This window comes from Osmerus eperlanus, chromosome 13 (assembly GCF_963692335.1).
Source record: "Osmerus eperlanus chromosome 13, fOsmEpe2.1, whole genome shotgun sequence".
In the NCBI taxonomy this organism is placed as follows: Eukaryota; Metazoa; Chordata; class Actinopteri; order Osmeriformes; family Osmeridae; genus Osmerus; species Osmerus eperlanus.
Window position 1 is genome coordinate 10,386,296 of NC_085030.1, and position 23,082 is coordinate 10,409,377.

A 23,082-nucleotide genomic window follows, 5' to 3' on the forward strand; every position below is an offset into this window, starting at 1 on the left:
TAAAATGTTGCTGTCCACAACCACAGGTGCTGAAAGGTATATTCAGAAAAAATACAAACATATTACAATGAAAACCAACATAAGTCAGGGTAGGAAGAGTAAGTTACTCATGTATCTAAACTAACTACCGTGTGTTACAGCACACTAACCTCCAGTGGAGAGTCTGGTTCATCCAGGAGGTTCTTTTCACTCTGTATCCGCTGCATCGTTCCTGTCAAGCTGGGGTCCATTATCAGGACGTTCTGACTACCGGGTCTGGCAAACTTACAGTCACTCTTTCTGGAGTCAGTCGTCCTGCACACCTCGTAATTGTACACGTGCTGCAGCGTTCCCGTTCCCAAAGTGTCAGCGTAACGCGGTGGATAATAAGGAATCACCGGTAGATTGGAATGATAGAGGATACGAGACTGTCTCCATCTGTATATTTTCACTGATATAATAACCACTACACACGTGATGAACAGAAATGAAACTACAGCTAAAGCCAAGACTAAGTAAAACGTCAGGTTGTCATTGTACTCCTTGTCGTGCGTAAAGTCAGTGAACTCCGAGAGCACTTCAGGGAAGCTGTCCGCCACCGCCACGTTAACATTGACTGTAGCTGAACGAGAGGGCTGCCCGTTGTCCTCCACTACAACAGTGAGCCTTTGTTTCACTGCATCTTTATCAGTCACTTGGCGAACAGTTCTTATTTCCCCATTCTGTAAGCCCACTTCAAACAGCGCCCTGTCTGTGGCTTTCTGCAGTTTATAGGAGAGCCAGGCATTCTGTCCAGAGTCCACATCAACAGCCACCACTTTAGTGACCAGATAGCCCACGTCTGCTGAACGAGGCACCATTTCAGCCACCAGAGAGCCGCCAGTCTGGACTGGGTACAGAACCTGTGGTGCGTTGTCGTTTTGGTCGAGTACAAAAACAGTTAAAGAAACATTGCTGCTCAAACTAGGCGAGCCTCCGTCCTGAGCTTTCACCACAAACTTCAGTTGCTTATTCTGCTCATAATCCAAAGATCGAACAGCATGTATAACTCCCGTTTCAGAATTAATTGATATATAACTAGACACTGGGCTTCCATTTATCTGCGTATCCTCGAGGAGGTAAGATACTCTTGCGTTTTGATTCCAATCAGAGTCCCGCGCGCTAACTGTGAAAATCGACATTCCAGGGGAATTATTCTCTATGACGTATGCGGAATAGGTTACTTTATCAAACAATGGGACATTGTCATTTACGTCTGAGATTCTAAGGTGAAGTGTTGTTGTGCTCGAGAGTGGTGGCGAACCCGAGTCAGAGGCTGTTATGATTAGATTATATTCTGGCACGGATTCACGGTCAAATGTTGAGTCTGTTAACAAATTGTAATAGTTTGTTAATGAGGATTTTATCTTAAATGGAAGTTTGGTGTCTATATGACATGTCACCTGGCCATTATTTTCTGAGTCGGCATCTTTTACATAAATAACAGCAATTGTGGTCCCCAGAGGAGCATCTTCAGACACAGGGCTTGAGAAGGACATGACGTTTATCACTGGTGCGTTGTCGTTAACATCCACAATGTCAATAGTTACTTTACTGGAGTCCGTTAATCCTCCTTGGTCGGTTGCTTCAACTGTAAATTCATATTTCTTAGCTTTTTCATAATCAATTTGTCCTACAAGTGTCATCTTGCCACTATTCTTGTCCATGTGAAATATGTCAACAAGCTCCTGTTTTAAATTAGATAGCCAATATGTTATGTGTCCGTTTGAACCACTGTCTGCATCACTCGCATATACCGTTGTAACATAGTTGCCTTTAGGGGCGTTTTCCATAACAGTAGCCCGGTAAACTGTCTGGTTAAATACAGGAGCATTGTCATTAGCATCTAGGACTGTGATATCTATATTTACTGTGCCAGACCTCTGCGGATTTCCACCGTCTACAGCGATGAGCTTTAGCTGAAAACTAGGTTGACTCTCTCTATCTAACGTTTTTTGTAGAATCATTTCCACATATTTTCTTCCATCCGGATTTGAGTGTTGTTTCAGAACAAAATGATCATTTGAAGATAATATGTATTTCTGTAGACCATTATCGCCTACATCTGCATCTTCGGCACTCGCTAACATGAAGCGAGATCCGAGTGTTGCCGATTCACTAATCTCGATTTTAACCTCATTTTTTTGAAACACCGGTGCATTATCATTAATATCTGTTATTTCCACAGTCACACGATGCAGCTCTATTGGATTTTCTAATATAATTTCGAAGCTGAAGCTGCACGGTGTGACGTCGCCACAAAGCTGCTCTCGGTCTATTCTCTCCTTCACAACTAGAATCCCTTTGTCTGTCTTCAGCTCCGTGTACTGAATGCTCTCTCCGGTCACGATCCGGGCCCGACCCGCACGGAGCCTTTTCAAATCTATTCCTAGATCTCGAGCTACGTTACCAATCAGCGACCCTTTGTTCATATCCTCTGGAATAGAGTAACGGATTTGTCCTGCTGCAAAGTGACTGAAATACAGGAGAAAGAACAGCAATTGCAATCGAAATCCACGGTTCAAACGCCATATCTCGCTGGGTTGAGGAAACTCGTTAATCGCCATGTACAAAACAAAGTAAATCCAATACTAAAATTGTTGGTTGTGTCCCTAAAACAGGTTCGAAAAAATAACTAGTTATAGTTTAGAGAGTATTCCAATATATTTATATTGCAGGCTGCTGAGACCAACTACTTGCCATCAAACACACAACTCGCCGTCTCTCTATCTGGTAAAACGCAGTAATAAGGGAGGGACAGCTCAACACGACTGACAGCACTGCAGATTTTCTTTCTACTGACCAACAGCGTCCCTTAGAGTCCAAACCATGAAAACCAATCCAAAAATATACTACACACATTATAGGAAAATGTTAACTTTGTTCCAAGTCAGCTGCTGTTCAGATTGACATACTTTCATGTCAACTACGCAAAGACATCATAACGTTTCGTATGCCTATTTCAGGTCTTATTGTTTGTCAGCAACTGTATGTGTGGTGTTGAATGTGAGCTGAATTCAATATTTTAAAAGAATGAGAAAAAAAGTTAAGACAGCGCCATATTAAAAAATTACAGATATTATAGATTACAGTCACACATGTAAGACATTAATTGGATGAAACGCATTAAAAGACAAATTAGCACGATCAAAGTAGAAGGAACCCTTTCTTTGTGATGAGTGTAGAGGCGCTGTCCACATAATGTGGTGCTGAAAGGCCCATTACTCAATATGAGTGATTCAAATAGTTATTGGAAAGTCAAGAAACGCGGGGGCAACCTGCAAGCTCACCGTCCGCAGGTATCACATGCCTGAGTTCGATTCCAGACTGGACAATCTGCTGAATGTATTCCTTCTTTCACCTCTGCCTTCCTGTCCAACTATCTTTACCCATTAAAGCAGAAAATGCCGAACAATTGATCTTAATAATAACATTTAAAATATACACATGCAAACGAAATACGAGACGAGATTGAAGCACTAAAGCATACTATATGTAGAACAATATTAGTTGCCTCTATGGTTCACCATACCATATGGTTCAACTCACCTCTAACGGAGAATCTGGTTCGTCTAAGATGCTCTTTTCACTCTGTATCCGCTGCATGGTTCCTGTCAAACTGGGGTCCATTATCAGGACGTTCTGACTACCCGGTCTGGCGAACTTACAGTCACTCTTTCTGGAGTCAGTCGTCCTGCACACCTCGTAATTGTACACGTGCTGTAGAGTTCCCGTCCCCAAAGTGTCTGCGTAACGCGGTGGATAATAAGGAATCACCGGGAGATTGGAATGATAGAGGATGCGAGACTGTCTCCATCTGTATATTTTCACTGATATAATAACCACCAAACACGTGATGAACAGAAATGAAACTACAGCCAAAGCCAAGACCAAGTAAAATGTCAAGTTGTCATTGTACTCCTTGTCGTGCGTAAAGTCAGTGAACTCCGAGAGCACTTCAGGGAAGCTGTCCGCCACCGCCACGTTAACATTGACTGTAGCTGAACGAGAGGGCTGCCCGTTGTCCTCCACTACAACAGTGAGCCTTTGTTTCACTGCATCTTTATCAGTCACTTGGCGAACAGTTCTTATTTCCCCATTCTGTAATCCCACTTCAAACAATGCCCTGTCTGTGGCTTTCTGCAGTTTATAGGAGAGCCAGGCATTCTGTCCAGAGTCCACATCAACAGCCACCACTTTAGTGACCAGATATCCCACATCTGCTGAACGAGGCACCATTTCAGCCACCAGAGAGCCGCCAGTCTGGACTGGGTACAGAACCTGAGGTGCGTTGTCGTTCTGGTCTCGGATGAGAATGTTCACTGTCACATTGCTACTGAGCTGAGGAGAGCCACCATCTTGCGCCTTGACAACTAGTTCTACGCTTTTGATTTGTTCATAATCAAATGACCTAACAGCATGTACCACTCCACTCTCAGAGTTGATGGATATACAGGTAGAGATTGGACTACCACCGAGCTGGGCGTCGTCGATAAGATAGGATATCCTTGCGTTCTGATTTGAGTCAGAATCATGCGCTTGTACTGTAAATATTGACATTCCAGGGGAGTTATTTTCTTCTATGTAGGCTGAATATTTGCTTTTATCGAATACTGGTGCATTGTCATTCACATCAGAGATTCTTAGAAGCAATGTTCTGATGCTGAACAGGGGAGGTGAACCTGAATCAGTTGCTGTTATGGTAATATTGTACTCTTCCGTCAATTCTCGATCGAACGCTACATCTGAGATCAAATTATAGTAGGTGGATAATGAAGACGTGATTTTAAACGGAAGTTTACTATCAATTGAGCAAGAAATGTGTCCGTTTCTCTCAGAGTCAGCATCTTTAACATTTATAACAGCAATCGTGGTACCTGGAGGAGAATCTTCAGACACAAGACTGGAAAAGGACATGACGTTTATCACCGGTGCGTTGTCATTTACGTCAACTACTTCAATGACAACTTTACTGGTGCCTGTTAAGCCGCCATTGTCCTTGGCTTCTACTCTCACTTCGTATTTCTTATCCTTCTCATAATCAATTTTGCCTGAAACAGATATAGTTCCTGTATTCTCGTCAATGTTGAATATTTCCTCAATGCTACCTTTCTGCTTGGAAAAACTGTACGTTATTTGACCGTTTGATCCACTGTCTGCGTCACTGGCGTTCACACTTGTAATATATTTTGTCTTTGGGGAGTTTTCTTCGACAACTGCCCTGTATACTGACTGGTTGAATATGGGGGCATTATCATTTGCATCTAGGACAGTAATATTTATGTCTACTGTTCCAGATCTCTGCGGATTGCCTCCATCTACAGCGATCAGCTTTAGGGAGAGAAAAGGGTGCTCTTCTCGGTCTAATGGTTTCTGTAATATCATTTCAGCATACTTACTACCATCTGGGTTTGTATGTTGTTTTAGAATGAAGTTATCGTTGGGAGTTAAAACATAATTCTGCAGGGCGTTAAGTCCAACATCGGGATCCTCCGCGTGCTGTAGTGGAAATTGTGCTCCAATAGAGGCCGACTCGCTCACTTCAAAATGTATATCTTTGATTGGAAAAACCGGTGCATGGTCATTTACATCCAAAATTTCAACCGTAATACGATGCAATTCAATCGGGTTTTCTAGTATGATCTCAAAACTGAAGCTACATGGTGTGACGTCGCCACAAAGCTGCTCTCGATCTATTTTCTCACTCACGACTAGAATCCCTTTGTCTGTCTTCATCTCCGTGTATTGAATGTTCTCTCCGGTCACAATACGGGCCCGACCCGCACGAAGCCTTTTCAAATCTATTCCAAGGTCTTGAGCTACGTTACCGATAAGCGATCCTTTCCTCATTTCCTCCGGTATTGAATACCGGATATGCCCAGATACAATGTTACTGCAATATCCGAGAAAAATAAACACTAGTCCACCACATAAACGCCATTTTATGCCGTATGAAAGCGGAGAACCTTCCAAAGGCATAGCGATTTCAAAATCAATTCACAAATTAATCCTTAGGTCGAAAACTGACAATGAAAAATAGCAAAGGAGTAATGGCTATGTTGCTGTTAGCTCTAATTCAGATTATTTTAAAGTAACATACACTGTTAGCTACCAGTACAATATTACTACGACAAGCCCCACCAGAAATAGTGTAGACCCTCCCAGTTTATCTTCTGGAAAAGCGCAATGAGAGAGGAGGGAACTATCCTGACCGACATTGCGAAAACAATTCTTACCCTGATCAACAGCGGCCCTTACAGCTCAAAATATGAACATGAGCTACGGAAACAAATATTCCAGCAGCAATTGCAGCGTCCACGTAAATGAGAACCAACGTTAACATTCGTATTGCTAGTCTATCAGCCGTTGTTATTTCTCAACAGTCTTAGCAAAAGTGAAAACAACTAGAATGAAGTGAATCATAGAGCACATGGGAGCTAAGTCCTACAATGTAGCTTCTGCCCATAGTCGACACTGAAGAGGAGCTGTCCAGATCATGTGGTGCTGACAATGCATCAGAGAAAGTGCAGAGAAAGAAACACACAAACACTGAAAGTGTTTGAAGAAACATAAAACCACCCAGACAAGACCAAAGGAGAGATCCTGTAGTTCGAAGATTATTGTATGTGTGTTTTTTTAGACTATATGGAACTAGGGTTGTCTCTGAATACTCTTCCAACATAAATGGCAGTACCATAAACTGCAGAGCTGAACAAATTCAAACAGACATGTTCAGTTTAGTTTTTTCATCATTATCTAGCCTGTAAATTGAAACTTACCTCTAACAACGAATCTGGTTCGTCTAACATGCAGTTGTCACTTTGGATCCTCTGCATGGTTCCTGTCAAGTTGGGGTCCATTATCAGGACATTCTGACTACCGGGTCTGGCAAATTTACAGTCACTCTTTCTGGAGTCAGTCGTCCTGCACACCTCGTAATTGTACACGTGCTGCAGAGTTCCCGTTCCCAAAGTGTCTGCGTAACGCGGTGGATAATAAGGAATCACCGGGAGATTGGAATGATAGAGGATGCGAGACTGTCTCCATCTGTATATTTTCACTGATATAATAACCACCAAACACGTGATGAAAAGAAATGAAACTACAGCCAAAGCCAAGACTAAGTAAAAAGTCAGGTTGTCATTGTACTCCTTGTCGTGCGTAAAGTCAGTGAACTCCGAGAGCACTTCAGGGAAGCTGTCCGCCAGCGCTACGTTAACATTGACTGTAGCCGAACGAGAGGGCTGCCCGTTGTCCTCCACTACAACAGTGAGCCTTTGTTTCACTGCATCTTTATCAGTCACTTGGCGAACTGTTCTTATTTCCCCATTTTGTAAGCCCACTTCAAACAGCGCCCTGTCTGTGGCTTTCTGCAGTTTATAGGAGAGCCAGGCATTCTGTCCAGAGTCCACATCAACAGCCACCACTTTAGTGACCAGATAGCCCACATCTGCTGAACGAGGCACCATTTCAGCCACCAGAGAGCCGCCAGTCTGGACTGGGTACAGTACCTGTGGTGCGTTGTCGTTCTGGTCTTGGATGAAGATATTAACAGTGACGTTGCTACTAAGCGGAGGAGAGCCTCCATCTTGCGCCTTTATAACGACTTCCAGTTGTTTAATTTGTTCATAATCAAAAGATCGCACAACATGCAATGTTCCTTTTTCAGAGTTGATGGATAAAAGGCTCGAGACTGGAGTCCCACTTATTAGTGTGTCTTCTAGGAGGTAAGATATTTTCGCGTTTTGATTCCAGTCAGAGTCCCGGGCACTGACTGTAAATATAGACATCCCAGGGGAGTTATTTTCAGTGACATACGCAGAGTATGTACTTTTATCGAATAATGGGGCATTGTCATTGACGTCAGATAATCTGAGGTGTAATGTCTTGGAACTAGACAGCGGAGGAGACCCCAAATCTGTCGCCCAGACGGTTATGTTGTATTCTGGTGTCGTTTCTCGATCAAAAGCTATTTCAGAGATCAAATTATAATATGAAGATAATGATGACGTGATTTGGAACGGGAGTTTTGTATCTATTGAACAAGTAATCTGTCCGTTTCTCTCTGAGTCAGCATCTTTAACATTAATAACAGCAAGTGTCGTACCTGAGGGAGCATCTTCAGACACGGGGCTGGAGAAGGACATGACGTTTATCAATGGTGCATTATCGTTGACGTCAACAACATCAATTATAACTTTACTAGAGTCCGTCAAACCACCCTGATCTTTAGCTTCTACTCTCACCTCATATTTTTTATATTTCTCGTAGTCTATTTGTCCAGTTACGGATATGATTCCAGTTAGGTCATCGATGACAAATATGTCCGCAATACTGCCTTTCAGTTTTGAAAAACTATATATAATCATTCCATTCGACCCACTGTCTGCATCTGTCGCATTCACAGTTGTAATATATGCACCCTTAGGGGCGTTTTCCATAACAGAAGCTCTGTACACTGTCTGGTTGAATGTAGGCGCATTATCGTTCACATCTAGGACAGTGATATCCATGTTTACTGTGCCAGATCTCTGCGGATCTCCACCGTCTATAGCGATCAGCTTTAAAGACAGATGTGGATGCTCCTCTCTGTCTAAAGGTTTCTGAAGCACCATCTCAGCATATTTACTACCATCTGGATTTGTATGTTGTTTTAGAATAAAATTATCGTTTGGGGTTAAAACGTAGTTTTGTAAGGCATTAAGACCCACGTCGGGATCCTCAGCACTCTCCAACAGAAATCTTGAACTGAGAGCAGCAGATTCACTGATTTCAAATTTAATATCTCGGTTTGGAAAAACAGGTGCGTGGTCATTTATGTCCAAAATTTCAATGGTAATCCGATGCAATACTACAGGATTTTCTAATATAATTTCAAAGCTGAAGCTACACGGTATGACGTCGCCACAGAGCTGCTCTCGGTCTATTCTCTCCTTGACTACTAGAATCCCTTTGTCTGTCTTCAGCTCCGTGTACTGAATGTTCTCTCCGGTCACGATACGGGCCCGTCCAGCACGAAGCCTTTTCAAATCTATTCCAAGATCTTGAGCTACGTTACCGATAAGCGAGTCTTTCTTCATCTCCTCTGGAATTGAATACCGTATTTGCCCCTCAGCAATGTGACCGAAATACAAGATAATTATAAGAACTTGCGACAGCAGTCCACAACAGTAACGCCCGCTTCCACATTTTGGATAATAAGAACCTTTAGATGCCATAGCAGAACAAGAAAAAAAATCGAAACGAAAAAAAGCCTTGTAACGTAGTAAAGTGATAAAAGATCCGTCGATGTTTGTAATATTTGATGAGTTTTCCTCTATTAGATATCACAGCGATGCTTCTCCTTTGTGCTTCACCTCGAATGGAGGCTATCTACCTCTCAGATGGTGAAAAGCAGCATTAGGGGAGGAGACTTTAATGACTGCCAACATGGATACAAATCCTTACGCTGATCAACAGCGGCCCTTACAGTCCAAAACATGAACACAACAGAACGTCTAGGGTAGAACTCCAAGAAACTTTTTTGTTGTTGTTCTTATTTTGTGTTTTTTTTTTCATTATTTTTATGAAGCAACTCCAGTAGGGAAGTGAAATACGTTCCTTAGTTTCAATAAATAGCCTATGCATTCACAGGTTAAACCTGAATAACATCACCGGCACAATTATATAGAAAATTGAAATATACTACTTGCCCAATGAGAGATTTGAAACATACTCCAAATGATTAAGTTGCAGGCTATGTGTTTTGAGGAATACTAATCAAATGCTGAAGAAGCGCTGTCCATCCGTTTGTGCTGCTGAAATTGAGCAGTAGTGTAACAAGACGTTTCTCTTTTGTTAAAGTATTCAAATACAATTTGTTCAAAACTCACCTCAAGTGGCGAATCTGGTTCGTCTAAGATGCTCTTTTCACTCTGTATCCGCTGCATGGTTCCTGTCAAGCTGGGGTCCATTATCAGGACGTTCTTACTACCCGGTCTGGCGAACTTACAGTCACTCTTTCTGGAGTCAGTCGTCCTGCACACCTCGTAATTGTACACGTGCTGCAGAGTTCCCGTCCCCAAAGTGTCTGCGTAACGCGGTGGATAATACGGAATAACCGGGAGATTGGAATGATAGAGGATACGAGACTGTCTCCATCTGTATATTTTCACTGATATAATAACCACTAAACACGTGATGAACAGAAATGAAACTACAGCCAAAGCCAAGACCAAGTAAAAAGTCAAGTTGTCGTTGTACTCCTTGTCGTGCGTAAAGTCAGTGAACTCCGAGAGCACTTCAGGGAAGCTGTCCGCCACCGCCACGTTAACATTGACTGTAGCTGAACGAGAGGGCTGCCCGTTGTCCTCCACTACAACAGTGAGCTTTTGTTTCACTGCATCTTTATCAGTCACTTGGCGAACAGTTCTTATTTCCCCATTCTGTAAGCCCACTTCAAACAGCGCCCTGTTTGTGGCTTTCTGCAGTTTATAGGAGAGCCAGGCGTTCTGTCCAGAGTCCACATCAACAGCCACCACTTTAGTGACCAGATAGCCCACATCTGCTGAACGAGGCACCATTTCAGCCACCAGAGAGCCGCCAGTCTGGACTGGGTACAGAACCTGTGGTGCGTTGTCGTTCTGGTCTTGAATCATTATTTTCACAGTCGCATTGCTACTGAGTGGAGGGGAGCCTCCATCCTGCGCTTTTACGCGGAACTGTAAATCCTTGATTTGCTCGAAGTCAAAAGAGCGCACTGCATTGACGACTCCACTATCAGCACTAACGGACACATATGAGGAGACGGAAACTCCGTTAACCGAGGAGTCCTCCAGTATGTAAGAAACACGAGCATTCTGGTTCCAGTCAGCGTCTCTGGCTTTCACTGTGAATATAGAGATGGCCGGTGTGTTGTTTTCTATAATGTAGGCTTCATATGAGCTCTTCTCAAAGACAGGAGCGTTGTCATTCACATCTGATATCTGTAAGGTGAGAGTGACGCTGCTGGAGAGCGAGGGCACGCCCTCATCAGAACACGTGACACTGATGTTATACTCAGATGCTCTCTCTCGGTCTAATTCATTTTCTGTCACTAAACTATAGAACCCGTTGACTGTGGATTGGATTGTAAAAGGAATGTTATCGTTAAGCCTGCACTGTAGTTGGCCATTAGACTCGGAATCTGGGTCGTTTACACTCAACATGGCGATCACTGTGTTCGAAGGGGAGTCCTCTAGTATCGAATCTGATTTTGAAATAATATTAATATGAGGACTGTTATCATTTACGTCAAGCACATCGACAATGATCTTACAAGAATCCGAAAGCCCACCATTGTCAATCGCTTCTATGTCTATTTGATAGTGTTTGGCCTTTTCATAATCAATTTGACCAATCAATGTCACCTCCCCATTTGTTCTATCTATCTGAAATATTTCCTTTAAACGACGTTTATTGCTCGAAATTACATATGAAACGTCTCCATTAGAGCCTCTGTCCATATCGGAAGCACTCACTGTAACCAAACTAGTTCCTTTTGGGGAATTCTCTGTCACCGTTGTCTTATAAACAGGCATGGTAAATACAGGCGCATTGTCGTTAACATCCAACACGGTTACATATATTTGCATTGTTCCAGACCTCTGCGGCTCACCACCATCCACTGCTGTCAGCAAAAGCGATATCTGCACCTGTTTCTCTCTGTCTAATGACTTCTGCAAAACCATCTCCACCTTTTTGCTTCCGTCCGCCTGATTTTCAAATTTCAAAACGAAATGAGTTGTTGGGTTGAGCGAGTAGCTCTGGAGACCATTTATACCAATGTCAGGATCCCCCGCTTCCTCCAGCACGAATTTAGCTCCGATCACAGCTGACTCACTGATTTCAAAACGTTTTTCGCTGTTTATAAAACTAGGATCATTATCGTTTATGTCTGTGATCTCCACTGTTACCCGAAACATTTCCATTGGGTTTTCCAGGATCATCTGAAAATGTAGAGCGCAAGGCGTCGTCTCACCGCAGAGCGCTTCACGGTCTATTCTCTCTTTGATGAGGAGGACTCCCCTTTCTTTATTCAGCTCGATGTATTCTGCGCTGTCTCCAGTATAAATACGAGCTTTACCTGATTTCAGTCTCTTTATATCTAAACCTAAATCCTGCGCTATGTTACCTACTAGAGAGCCTTTCAGCATTTCTTCTGGAATAGAATAGCTGACCTGCCCGTGCACTAAGCCGAGAGAAAGGACCAATATGGACAACAGTACTTGCCGCTCCATTGTTCCGTCCGTAATGTCCTATGTTTAAAATAAAGATATAGGGATCCACAACAAAATCGAGTATAATCCAGTATTTTCCAGTGTCGATCATCGACAAGAAATAGGTTCTTAAATGAAATATTTTAACAAAAGAATTGCAGAACCGTGTTTTTGTTCTCTACGTAAAGCGGAATGTGCGTGTCTGCTCCTTCTCTCTCTAATATATCAACTTGGTGGGGGAGGTACTGCTGCAAATCTGCTCTGCAAACGCAACACACTGGCCAACAGCGGCACTATGAGTTCAATTGACTGAACTACACATCATTCAAAGACAAATTCAGCTCCTCAGATATGACATGAATTATCCAAGCAATTAATCTGTAATAATTTGACATGAAAAACACAATCGTATTGTGTTTTTGGAGCTCAATGCTCTTAAGACAGTGGAGATGGTTGTGGACTTCAGGAAGAATACAGCCCCACTCACCCCCATCACTCTGTGCGACTCCCCAATCAACACTGAGGAGTCCTTCCGCTTCCTGGGCACCATCCTCTCCCAGGACCTCAAGTGGGAACTGAACATTAGCTCCCTCACCAAAAAAGCACAACAGAGGATGTACTTCTTACGACAGCTGAAGAAATTCAACATGCCAAAGACAATGATGGTGCACTTCTACACAGCCATCATTGAGTCCATCCTCACCTCTTCCATCACCATCTGGTACTCTGCTGCCACTGCCAAGGACAAGAGCAGACTGCAGCGTATCATCCGCACTGCTGAGAAGGTGATCGGCTGCTATCTGCCTACCCTCGAGGACCTGCACACGTCGGGGACCCTGAGGCGTGCGAGGAAGATTGTGGCCGACCCCTCCCACCCTGGTCACTCCCTGTTCCAGCTACTCCCCTCTGGCAGAAGGCTGCGGTCCATCAGGACCAAAATCTCACGCCATAAGAACAGTTTCTTTCCATCTGCTACTGGCCTCTTCAACAAGGCCAAGGACTCCCATTGACATTCATTCACTTATTTAACTATTATAAGTCCATCTAATGGCAATTCAGTATGCATAAGCCACTTTATCTCAGTATCTGATTGCACTATGTTGACCATTCACGCTGCTCATTATTCTTATTTTTATATATATTTTATTTTATATTTAAATTGTTGTATTCTTAGATTGTTTAGTTCTTAGAATAGTTAAACTTTTGTACTTTTACTTAATTTAAGATCTGTATATGTTTAGTGTTTTGCACCTCCCTGCCACAGTAAATTCCGTGTTTGTATAACATACATGGCGAATAAACCGAATTCTGATTCTGATTCTGGTATCCATACCAGCAAGTATGAACTAATTCAGGAAAATATGACGTCGAAACACTTTTAAACCCCTTCTCAAATGACAAGACAGAGTTGATAGGCAAACCCAATTTTTAACGTGAAAGTTAAGTGAAAGTGTACAACTATTCATCAAATTTCCATAATACACATTAATGTGTTACTTCAAAAAAATATTCTAATTCATTAGATAATAGGAACACACAAAGTGATAGGGTAAAGCTCACAGGGTGCAGGCTAAGCAACAAATGGCTTCAGCTAACTATGTCGCTGTTCATAGTCCCTAGTGCTGAAATGGAAACCGAAAGGTATAGGTTTGAGGCTGATATATTTGCAAAAAGGGTATAAGAAAATATTGGCATGAGCAGTTACAGCACACTAACCTCCAGTGGAGAGTCTGGTTCATCTAGGAGGTTTTTTTCACTCTGTATCCGCTGCATGGTTCCTGTCAAGCTGGGGTCCATTATCAGGACGTTCTGACTACCCGGTATGGCGAACTTACAGTCACTCTTTCTGGAGTCAGTCGTCCTGCACACCTCGTAATTGTACACGTGCTGCAGAGTTCCCGTCCCCAAAGTGTCTGCGTAACGCGGTGGATAATAAGGAATAACCGGGAGATTGGAATGATAGAGGATACGAGACTGTCTCCATCTGTATATTTTCACTGATATAATAACCACTAAACACGTGATGAACAGAAATGAAACTACAGCCAAAGCCAAGACTAAGTAAAAAGTCAGGTTGTCATTGTACTCCTTGTCGTACGTAAAGTCAGTGAACTCCGAGAGCACTTCAGGGAAGCTGTCCGCCACCGCCACGTTAACATTGACTGTAGCTGAACGAGAGGGCTGCCCGTTGTCCTCCACTACAACAGTGAGCCTTTGTTTCACTGCATCTTTATCAGTCACTTGGCGAACAGTTCTTATTTCCCCATTCTGTAAGCCAACTTCAAACAGCGCCCTGTCTGTGGCTTTCTGCAGTTTATAGGACAGCCAGGCATTCTGTCCAGAGTCCACATCAACAGCCACCACTTTAGTGACCAGATAGCCCACATCTGCTGAACGAGGCACCATTTCAGCCACCAGAGAGCCGCCAGTCTGGACTGGGTACAGAACCTGTGGTGCGTTGTCGTTCTGGTCTTGGATCATTATTTTCACAGTCACATTGCTACAGTGTGGAGGAGAGCCTCCATCCTGCGCTTTTACGCGGAACTGGAAATCCTTGATCTGCTCGTAGTCAAAAGAGCGCACTGCATGGACGACTCCACTATCAGCACTAACGGACACATATGAGGAGACGGAAACTCCGTTAACCGAGGAGTCCTCCAGTATGTAAGAAACACGAGCATTCTGGTTCCAGTCAGCGTCTCTGGCTTTCACTGTGAATATAGAGAGGCCCGGTGTGTTGTTTTCTATAATGTACGCCTGATATGAGCTCTTCTCAAAGACAGGAGCGTTGTCATTAACATCTGAAATCTGTAAGGTGAGAGTGACGCTGCTGGAGAGCGAGGGCACTCCCTCATCAGAACACGTGACACTGATGTTGTACTCAGATGCTCTCTCTCGATCCAATTCATTGTCGGTTACCAAGCTAAAGAAATGATTGGAGGAGGATTTCATCATAAAGGGAATGTCGTCATCAATAGCGCAAATAACCTTTCCATTTTCACCAGAGTCTGGATCTTGTACATTGATAATGGTCACAACTGTACCGGATTTTGCATTTTCTGATACTGAATTTGTTTTCGACATAATATTAATAGTAGGGCTATTATCATTCATATCCACTACTTCAACTAAAATCTTACACGAATCTGTCAGCCCACCATCATCACTAGCTTGTACATGTATTTCATATTGTCGAGCCCTTTCATAATCTATGTTTCCAGATAGTGAAACCACACCACTTTCTTCATTTATCTCAAACATATCTGAGACATCATCCAGAGTATTAGTTATTGAATATGACATCCGACCATTAGACCCTTGGTCAGCATCAGTGGCGCTTACGGTACTTAGAACTGTGCCCCTTGGTGCATTCTCTTTTGTTAAAGCTTTGTATATTTCCTGTGTAAATACAGGTGCGTTGTCATTGGCGTCTAAGACAGTTATCTTTATCTGCATAGTCCCCGACAATTTCGGCTCGCCTCCATCTATAGCAGTGAGAGTTAAAGAGAGATACTCCTGACTCTCTCGGTCTAGAGATTTTTGCAAAACCATCTCCACCTTTTTCCCACCGTCTGGTTGATTTAGCAATTTTAAAATGAAGTTATCTTTGGGTATTAAAATATAACTTTGGATACCGTTCACCCCATTATCTAAATCCATTGCTCTCTCCAATACAAATTTAGCTCCGACCACTGCCGACTCACTGATCTTAAATATCATTTCATCTTTCTTAAAAGTAGGTGCATTATCGTTTATATCGTTGATCTCTATGGTAACACTGAAAAATTCAATGGGATCTTCTAGAGTTATTTGAAGATGCAGAGCGCAAGGCGTCGTCTGCCCGCAGAGCGCTTCGCGGTCTATTCTCTCTTTGATGAGGAGGACTCCCCTTTCTTTATTCAGCTCGATGTATTCTGTGCTGTCTCCAGTATAAATACGAGCTTTACCTGACTTTAGTCTATTTACATCCAGACCTAAATCCTGAGCTATGTTTCCGACTAAAGAGCCTTTCAACATTTCCTCGGGAATAGAGTAACTGACCTGCCCGTGCATTGAATCAAGAGAGAGGACCAAGATGAACAACAGTATTTGCCGTGCCATTGTTCTGTCCGACATTTCTTCTGTTCGATTAAACAAACGCTTTATAATCCGCTATGAAGTCTAAAGTCCATCAGTATCCAATGCCACAAATAAAAGAGAAATATGTCCAAAAAAAAAACTGAAATATTTAACAAAAAAGTCGCTGCTAAGAGGCTGTGGTGTGTTTTCTCTGCTACCCGGACTGTATGACCTGCTTAGTTATTTCTCTCTGTATTACGGAGATGGGGGAGGTACTGTTGCCAACCTGCCCTGCAACACACTGGTCAACAGCGTCTCTCACAGTTGGCGTTACTGAACTGCACTTATTTAACAAGGAAACACTGCAAAAAATTAGAAAGCTTCAATAGTCATGTGGAATGCAGCTTCAGAGGTCTATCAGTTTATTCAAAAATAGCTCAATGTTCAGTAAAACCTTACATGAATTAATAATCATAATAATAATTAATCTAAGTGCTCGTAGGGAAATAATAAGCCAATTGACCTAAGTTGAGGTTGTCCCTAAAGTAACTATTCAACAGCCATTAAAAAGCCATTGAACAGCTTTGCTATAGTTAGGTCTACTTAATTTGTATTTAATGTGTTTAACCCAGTGTAAACAGTGATCCTCAGATGTTAAACAAGTACGTTTTTGATGAATGTGCGAAACTAACAATAACAAATACAAATAAATATGTATGCTGCTCAGATCACCGAAAATGTTGCTGTCCACATTCAAGGGTGTTGAAATGTATAATCAGAAATATTGAATATAACTTCGTCACATTCCAAAGGTTGAGGGTGCATAGACGAAGTAGAATAAAACGTTTTTTGCTAAACTATTGCTAAACTATCAACAATGAATTACAGCACACTAACCTCCAGTGGAGAGTCTGGTTCGTCTAAGATGTTCTTTTCACTCTGTATCCTCTGCATGGTTCCTGTCAAGTTGGGGTCCATAATCAGGACGTTCTGACTACCGGGTCTGGCGAACTTACAGTCACTCTTCCTGGAGTCAGTCGTCCTGCACACCTCGTAATTGTACACGTGCTGCAGAGTTCCCGTTCCCAAAGTGTCTGCGTAACGCGGTGGATAATACGGAATCACCGGGAGATTGGAATGATAGAGGATGCGAGACTGTCTCCATCTGTATATTTTCACTGATATAATAACCACCAAACACGTGATGAACAGAAATGAAACTACAGCCAAGGCCAAGACTAAGTAAAAAGTCAGGTTGTCATTGTAATCCTTGTCGTGCGTAAAGTCAGTGAACTCCGAGAGCACTTCAGGGAAGCTGTCCGCCACCGCCACGTTAACATTGACTGTAGCTGAACGAGAGGGCTGCCCGTTGTCCTCCACTACAACAGTGAGCCTTTGTTTCACTGTATCTTTATCAGTCACTTTGCGAACAGTTCTTATTTCCCCATTCTGTAAGCCCACTTCAAACAGCGCCCTGTCTGTGGCTTTCTGCAGTTTATACGAGAGCCAGGCATTCTGTCCAGAGTCCACATCAACAGCCACCACTTTAGTGACCAGATAGCCCACATCTGCTGAACGAGGCACCATTTCAGCCACCAGAGAGCCGCCAGTCTGGACTGGGTACAGAACCTGAGGTGCGTTGTCGTTCTGGTCTCGGATGAGAATGTTCACTGTCACATTGCTACTGAGCTGAGGAGAGCCACCATCTTGCGCCTTGACAACTAGTTCTACGCTTTTGATTTGTTCATAATCAAATGACCTAACAGCATGTAACACTCCAGTCTCAGAGTTGATGGATATACAGGTAGAGATTGGACTACCACCGAGCTGGGCGTCGTCGATAAGATAGGATATCCTTGCGTTCTGATTTGAGTCAGAATCATGCGCTTGTACTGTAAATATTGACATACCAGGGGAGTTATTTTCTTCTATGTAGGCTGAATATTTGCTTTTATCGAATACCGGAGCATTGTCATTCACGTCAGAGATTCTTAGAAGCAATGTTCTGAGGCTGAACAGGGGAGGTGAACCTGAATCAGTTGCTGTTATGGTAATATTGTACTCTTCCGTCAATTCTCGATCGAACGCTACATCTGAGATCAAATTATAGTAGGTGGATAACGAAGACGTGATTTTAAACGGAAGTTTACTATCAATTGAGCAGGAAATGTGTCCATTTCTCTCAGAGTCAGCATCTTTAACATTTATAACAGCAATCGTGGTACCTGGAGGAGAATCTTCCGACACAGGACTGGAAAAGGACATTACGTTTATCACTGGTGCGTTGTCATTTACGTCAACTACTTCAATAATAACTTTACTGGTGCCTGTTAAGCCGCCATTGTCCTTGGCTTCTACTCTCACTTCGTATTTCTTATCCTTCTCATAATCAATTTTGCCTGAAACAGATATAGTTCCTGTATTCTCGTCAATGCTGAATATTTCCTCAATGCTACCTTTCTGCTTGGAAAAGCTGTACGTTATTTGACCGTTTGATCCACTGTCTGCGTCACTGGCGTTCACAGTTGTAATATATTTTGTCTTTGGGGAGTTTTCTTTGACAACTGCCCTGTATACTGACTGGTTGAATACGGGGGCATTATCATTCACATCTAGGACAGTAATCTTTATGTCTACTGTTCCAGATCTCTGCGGATTGCCTCCATCTACTGCGATCAGCTTTAGGGAGAGAAGAGGGTGCTCTTCTCGGTCTAATGGTTTCTGTAAAATCATTTCAGCATACTTACTACCGTCTGGGTTTGCATGTTGTTTTAGAATGAAGTTATCATTGGGAGTTAAAACATAATTCTGCAGGGCGTTAAGTCCAACATCGGGATCCTCGGCGTGCTGTAGTGGAAATTGTGCTCCAATAGAGGCCGACTCGCTCACTTCAAAATGTATATCTTTGATTGGAAAAACTGGTGCATGGTCATTTACATCCACAATTTCAACTGTAATACGATGCAATTCAATCGGGTTTTCTAGTATGATCTCAAAACTGAAGCTACATGGTGTGACGTCGCCACAAAGCTGCTCTCGATCTATTTTCTCACTCACGACTAGAATCCCTTTGTCTGTCTTCAGCTCCGTGTATTGAATGTTCTCTCCGGTCACAATACGGGCCCGACCCGCACGAAGCCTTTTCAAATCTATTCCAAGGTCTTGAGCTACGTTACCGATAAGCGATCCTTTCCTCATCTCCTCCGGTATTGAATACCGGATATGCCCAGAGACAATGTTACTGCAATATCCGAGAAAAATAAACACTAGTCCACCACATAAACGCCATTTCATGACGTATGAAAGTGGAGAACCTTCCAAAGGCATAGCGATTTCAAAATCAATCCCCAAATTAATCCTTTCGTTGAAAACTGACAATGAAAAATTGCAAAAGGTGTAATGGCTTTGTTGCTGTTAGCTCGAATTCTGATTTTAAAGCAACACTTTTAGCTACCAGTACAATATTACTACGACAAGCCCCACCACAAATAGTGTAGACCCACCCAGTGTATCTTGTGGTAAAGCGCAATGAGAGAGGAGGGAACTATCCTGACCGACATTGCGAAAACAATTCTTACCCTGATCAACAGCGGCCCTTACAGCTCAAAATATGAACATGAGCTACGGCAAACATATATTCCAGCAGCAATTGCAGCATCCACGTAAATGAGAACCAACGTTAACATTCGTATTGCTAGTATTAATTACAGTCTATCAGCCGTTGTCATTTCTCAAAAGTCTTAGCAAAAGTGAAAACAACTAGAATGAAGTGAATCATACAGCACATGGAAGCTAAGTCCTACAATGTAGCTTCTGCCCACAGTCCACACTGAAGAGGAGCTGTCCAAATCATGTGGTGCTGACAATGCATGAAGTGCAGAGGAGGAAACACACAAACACTGAACACCACATGCTTAGGGAAAGTGTTTGAAGAAACATAAACCCACATAGACAAAAGGAGAGATCCTGTAGTTCGAAGACGATTTCATGTTTATGTTTTTAGACTATATACATTTATGGAACTAGTGTTGTCTCTGAATCCTCCTCCAACATAACTGTCAGTACCATAGACTGCAGAGCTGAACAAATTCAAACATACATGTTTAGTTAAGTTGTTTCTTCATTATCTAGCCTGTAAATGGAAACTTACCTCTAACAAAGAATCTGGTTCGTCTAAGATGCAGTTGTCACTCTGTATCCGCTGCATGGTTCCTGTCAAGCTGGGGTCCATTATCAGGACGTTCTGACTACCAGGTCTGGCAAACTTGCAATCACTCTTCCTGGAGTCAGTCGTCCTGCACACCTCGTAATTGTACACGTGCTGCAGAGTTCCCGTTCCCAAAGTGTCTGCGTAACGCGGTGGATAATAAGGAATCACCGGGAGATTGGAATGATAGAAGATACGAGACTGTCTCCATCTGTATATTTTCACTGATATAATAACCACCAAACACGTGATGAAAAGAAATGAAACTACAGCCAAAGCCAAGACTAAGTAAAAAGTCAGGTTGTCATTGTACTCCTTGTCGTGCGTAAAGTCAGTGAACTCCGAGAGCACTTCAGGGAAGCTGTCGGCCACCGCCACGTTAACATTGACTGTAGCTGAACGAGAGGGCTGCCCGTTGTCCTCCACTACAACAGTGAGCCTTTGTTTCACTGCATCTTTATCAGTCACTTGGCGAACAGTTCTTATTTCCCCATTCTGTAAGCCCACTTCAAACAGCGCCCTGTCTGTGGCTTTCTGCAGTTTATAGGAGAGCCAGGCATTCTGTCCAGAGTCCACATCAACAGCCACCACTTTAGTGACCAGATAGCCCACATCTGCTGAACGAGGCACCATTTCAGCCACCAGAGAGCCGCCAGTCTGGACTGGGTACAGAACCTGAGGAGCGTTGTCGTTCTGGTCTTGGATGTAGATATTTACAGTCACATTGCTACTGAGTGGAGGAGAGCCACCATCTTGAGCCTTCACAACGACTTTAAGTTGTTTAATTTGTTCATAATCAAAAGATCGCACAACATGCAATGTTCCTTTTTCAGAGTTGATGGATAAAAGGCTCGAGACTGGAGTCCCACTTATTAGTGTGTCTTCTAGGAGGTAAGATATTCTCGCGTTTTGATTCCAGTCAGAGTCCCGGGCGCTGACTGTAAATATAGACATCCCAGGGGAGTTATTTTCAGTGACGTACGCAGAGTATGTACTTTTATCGAATAACGGGGCATTGTCATTGACGTCAGATAATCTGAGTTGTAAGGTCTTGGAACTAGACAGCGGAGGAGACCCCAAATCTGTCGCCCAGACAGTTATGTTGTATTCTGGTGTCGTTTCTCGATCAAAAGCTATTTCAGAGATCAAATTATAATATGAAGATAATGATGACGTAATTTTGAACGGGAGTTTTGTATCTATTGAACAAGTAATCTGTCCGTTTCTCTCTGAGTCAGCATCTTTAACATTAATAACAGCAATTGTCGTACCTGAGGGGGCATCTTCAGACACTGTGCTGGAGAAGGACATAACGTTTATCGATGGTGCATTATCGTTGACGTCAACAACATCAATTATAACTTTACTAGAGTCTGTGAAACCACCCTGATCTTTAACTTCTACTCTCACCTCATATTTTTTATCTTTCTCGTAGTCTATTTGTCCAGTGACGGATATGATTCCAGTTAGGTCATCGATGACAAATATGTCCGCAATACTGCCTTTCAGTTTTGAAAAACTATATATTATCATTCCATTCGACCCACTGTCTGCGTCTGTAGCATTCACAGTTGTAATATATGCGCCCTTAGCGGAATTTTCCATTACAGAAGCCCTGTACACAGTCTGGTTAAACACGGGAGCATTATCATTGGCATCTAATACAGTGATATCTATGTTTACTGTCCCAGATCTCTGCGGATCTCCACCGTCTATAGCGATCAGCTTTAAAGACAGATGTGGATGCTCCTCTCTGTCTAAAGGTTTCTGAAGCACCATTTCAGCATATTTACTACCGTCTGGATTTGCATGTTGTTTTAGAATAAAATTATCGTTTGGGGTTAAAACGTAGTTTTGTAAGGCATTAAGACCGACGTCGGGATCCTCAGCACTCTCCAACAGAAATCTTGAACTGAGAACAGCAGATTCACTGATTTCAAATTGAATATCTCGGTTTGGAAAAACAGGTGCGTGGTCATTTATGTCCAAAATTTCAATGGTAATCCGATGCAATACTATAGGATTTTCTAATATAATTTCAAAGCTGAAGCTACACGGTATGACGTCGCCACAAAGCTGCTCTCGGTCTATTCTCTCCTTCACGACTAGAATCCCTTTGTCTGTCTTCAGCTCCGTGTACTGAATGTTCTCTCCGGTAACGATACGGGCCCGACCAGCACGAAGCCTTTTCAAATCTATTCCTAGATCTTGAGCTACGTTACCGATTAGCGAGCCTTTCTTCATCTCCTCTGGAATTGAATACCGTATTTGCCCCTCAGCAATGTGACCGAAATACAAGATAATTATAATAACTTGCCACAGCAGTCCACAACAGTAACGCCCGCTTCCACATGTTGGATGATAAGAACCTTTAGATGCCATAGCAGAACAAACAAATAAAATTGAAACGAAAAAAAGCCTTCTAACGTAATATAAGGAGAAAAGATCCGTCGATGTTTGTAATATTTGATGAGTTTTCCTCTATTAGATACCACAGCGATGCTTCTCCTTCGTGCTTCACCTCGAATGGAGGCTATCTACCTCTCCGTTATAGTAAAAAGC

General features: G+C 42.7%; 3 protein-coding genes across 21 annotated transcripts in view; all 3 read right to left on the minus strand.

The window, feature by feature from the left end:
• LOC134033077 (protocadherin gamma-A11-like) overlaps window positions 1-23,082 on the minus strand; it is a 127,965-nt gene that overhangs the window by 75,793 nt on the left and 29,090 nt on the right. For 2 of the 19 annotated variants that reach the window (XM_062477223.1, XM_062477206.1), the window contains exon 1: window positions 20,464-23,027. The exons of 9 other annotated variants lie outside the window; for them this stretch is intronic. In XM_062477223.1, coding sequence (XP_062333207.1) covers window positions 20,464-22,902 — 2,439 coding nt within the window. In that variant the 5' untranslated portion in view covers window positions 22,903-23,027. Of the gene's footprint in view, window positions 1-149; window positions 2,613-3,567; window positions 6,140-6,797; window positions 9,363-9,890; window positions 12,452-20,463; window positions 23,028-23,082 lie in introns of those variants that run through there. 8 more of the 19 variants (XM_062477224.1, XM_062477207.1, XM_062477227.1 and 5 more) reach the window with 7 other exon arrangements.
• On the minus strand, window positions 13,956-16,523 carry LOC134033085 (protocadherin beta-16). Its single transcript, XM_062477252.1, has one exon. It carries the CDS (start codon window positions 16,368-16,370, stop codon window positions 13,956-13,958), a length of 2,415 nt encoding a protein of 804 aa, XP_062333236.1. The 5' UTR covers window positions 16,371-16,523.
• LOC134033084 (protocadherin gamma-A11-like) lies at window positions 17,196-19,819 on the minus strand. The gene has a single exon (XM_062477251.1). The coding sequence runs from the start codon at window positions 19,638-19,640 to the stop codon at window positions 17,196-17,198; it is 2,445 nt and encodes an 814-aa protein (XP_062333235.1). The 5' UTR covers window positions 19,641-19,819.

What these genes read in the sequence shown, in the direction of transcription:
- LOC134033085 (XM_062477252.1), bottom strand. Translation starts at nt 16,370, where the DNA reads ATGTCGGACAGAACAATGGCACGGCAAATACTGTTGTTCATCTTGGTC.
- LOC134033084 (XM_062477251.1), bottom strand. Translation starts at nt 19,640, where the DNA reads ATGCCTTTGGAAGGTTCTCCACTTTCATACGTCATGAAATGGCGTTTA.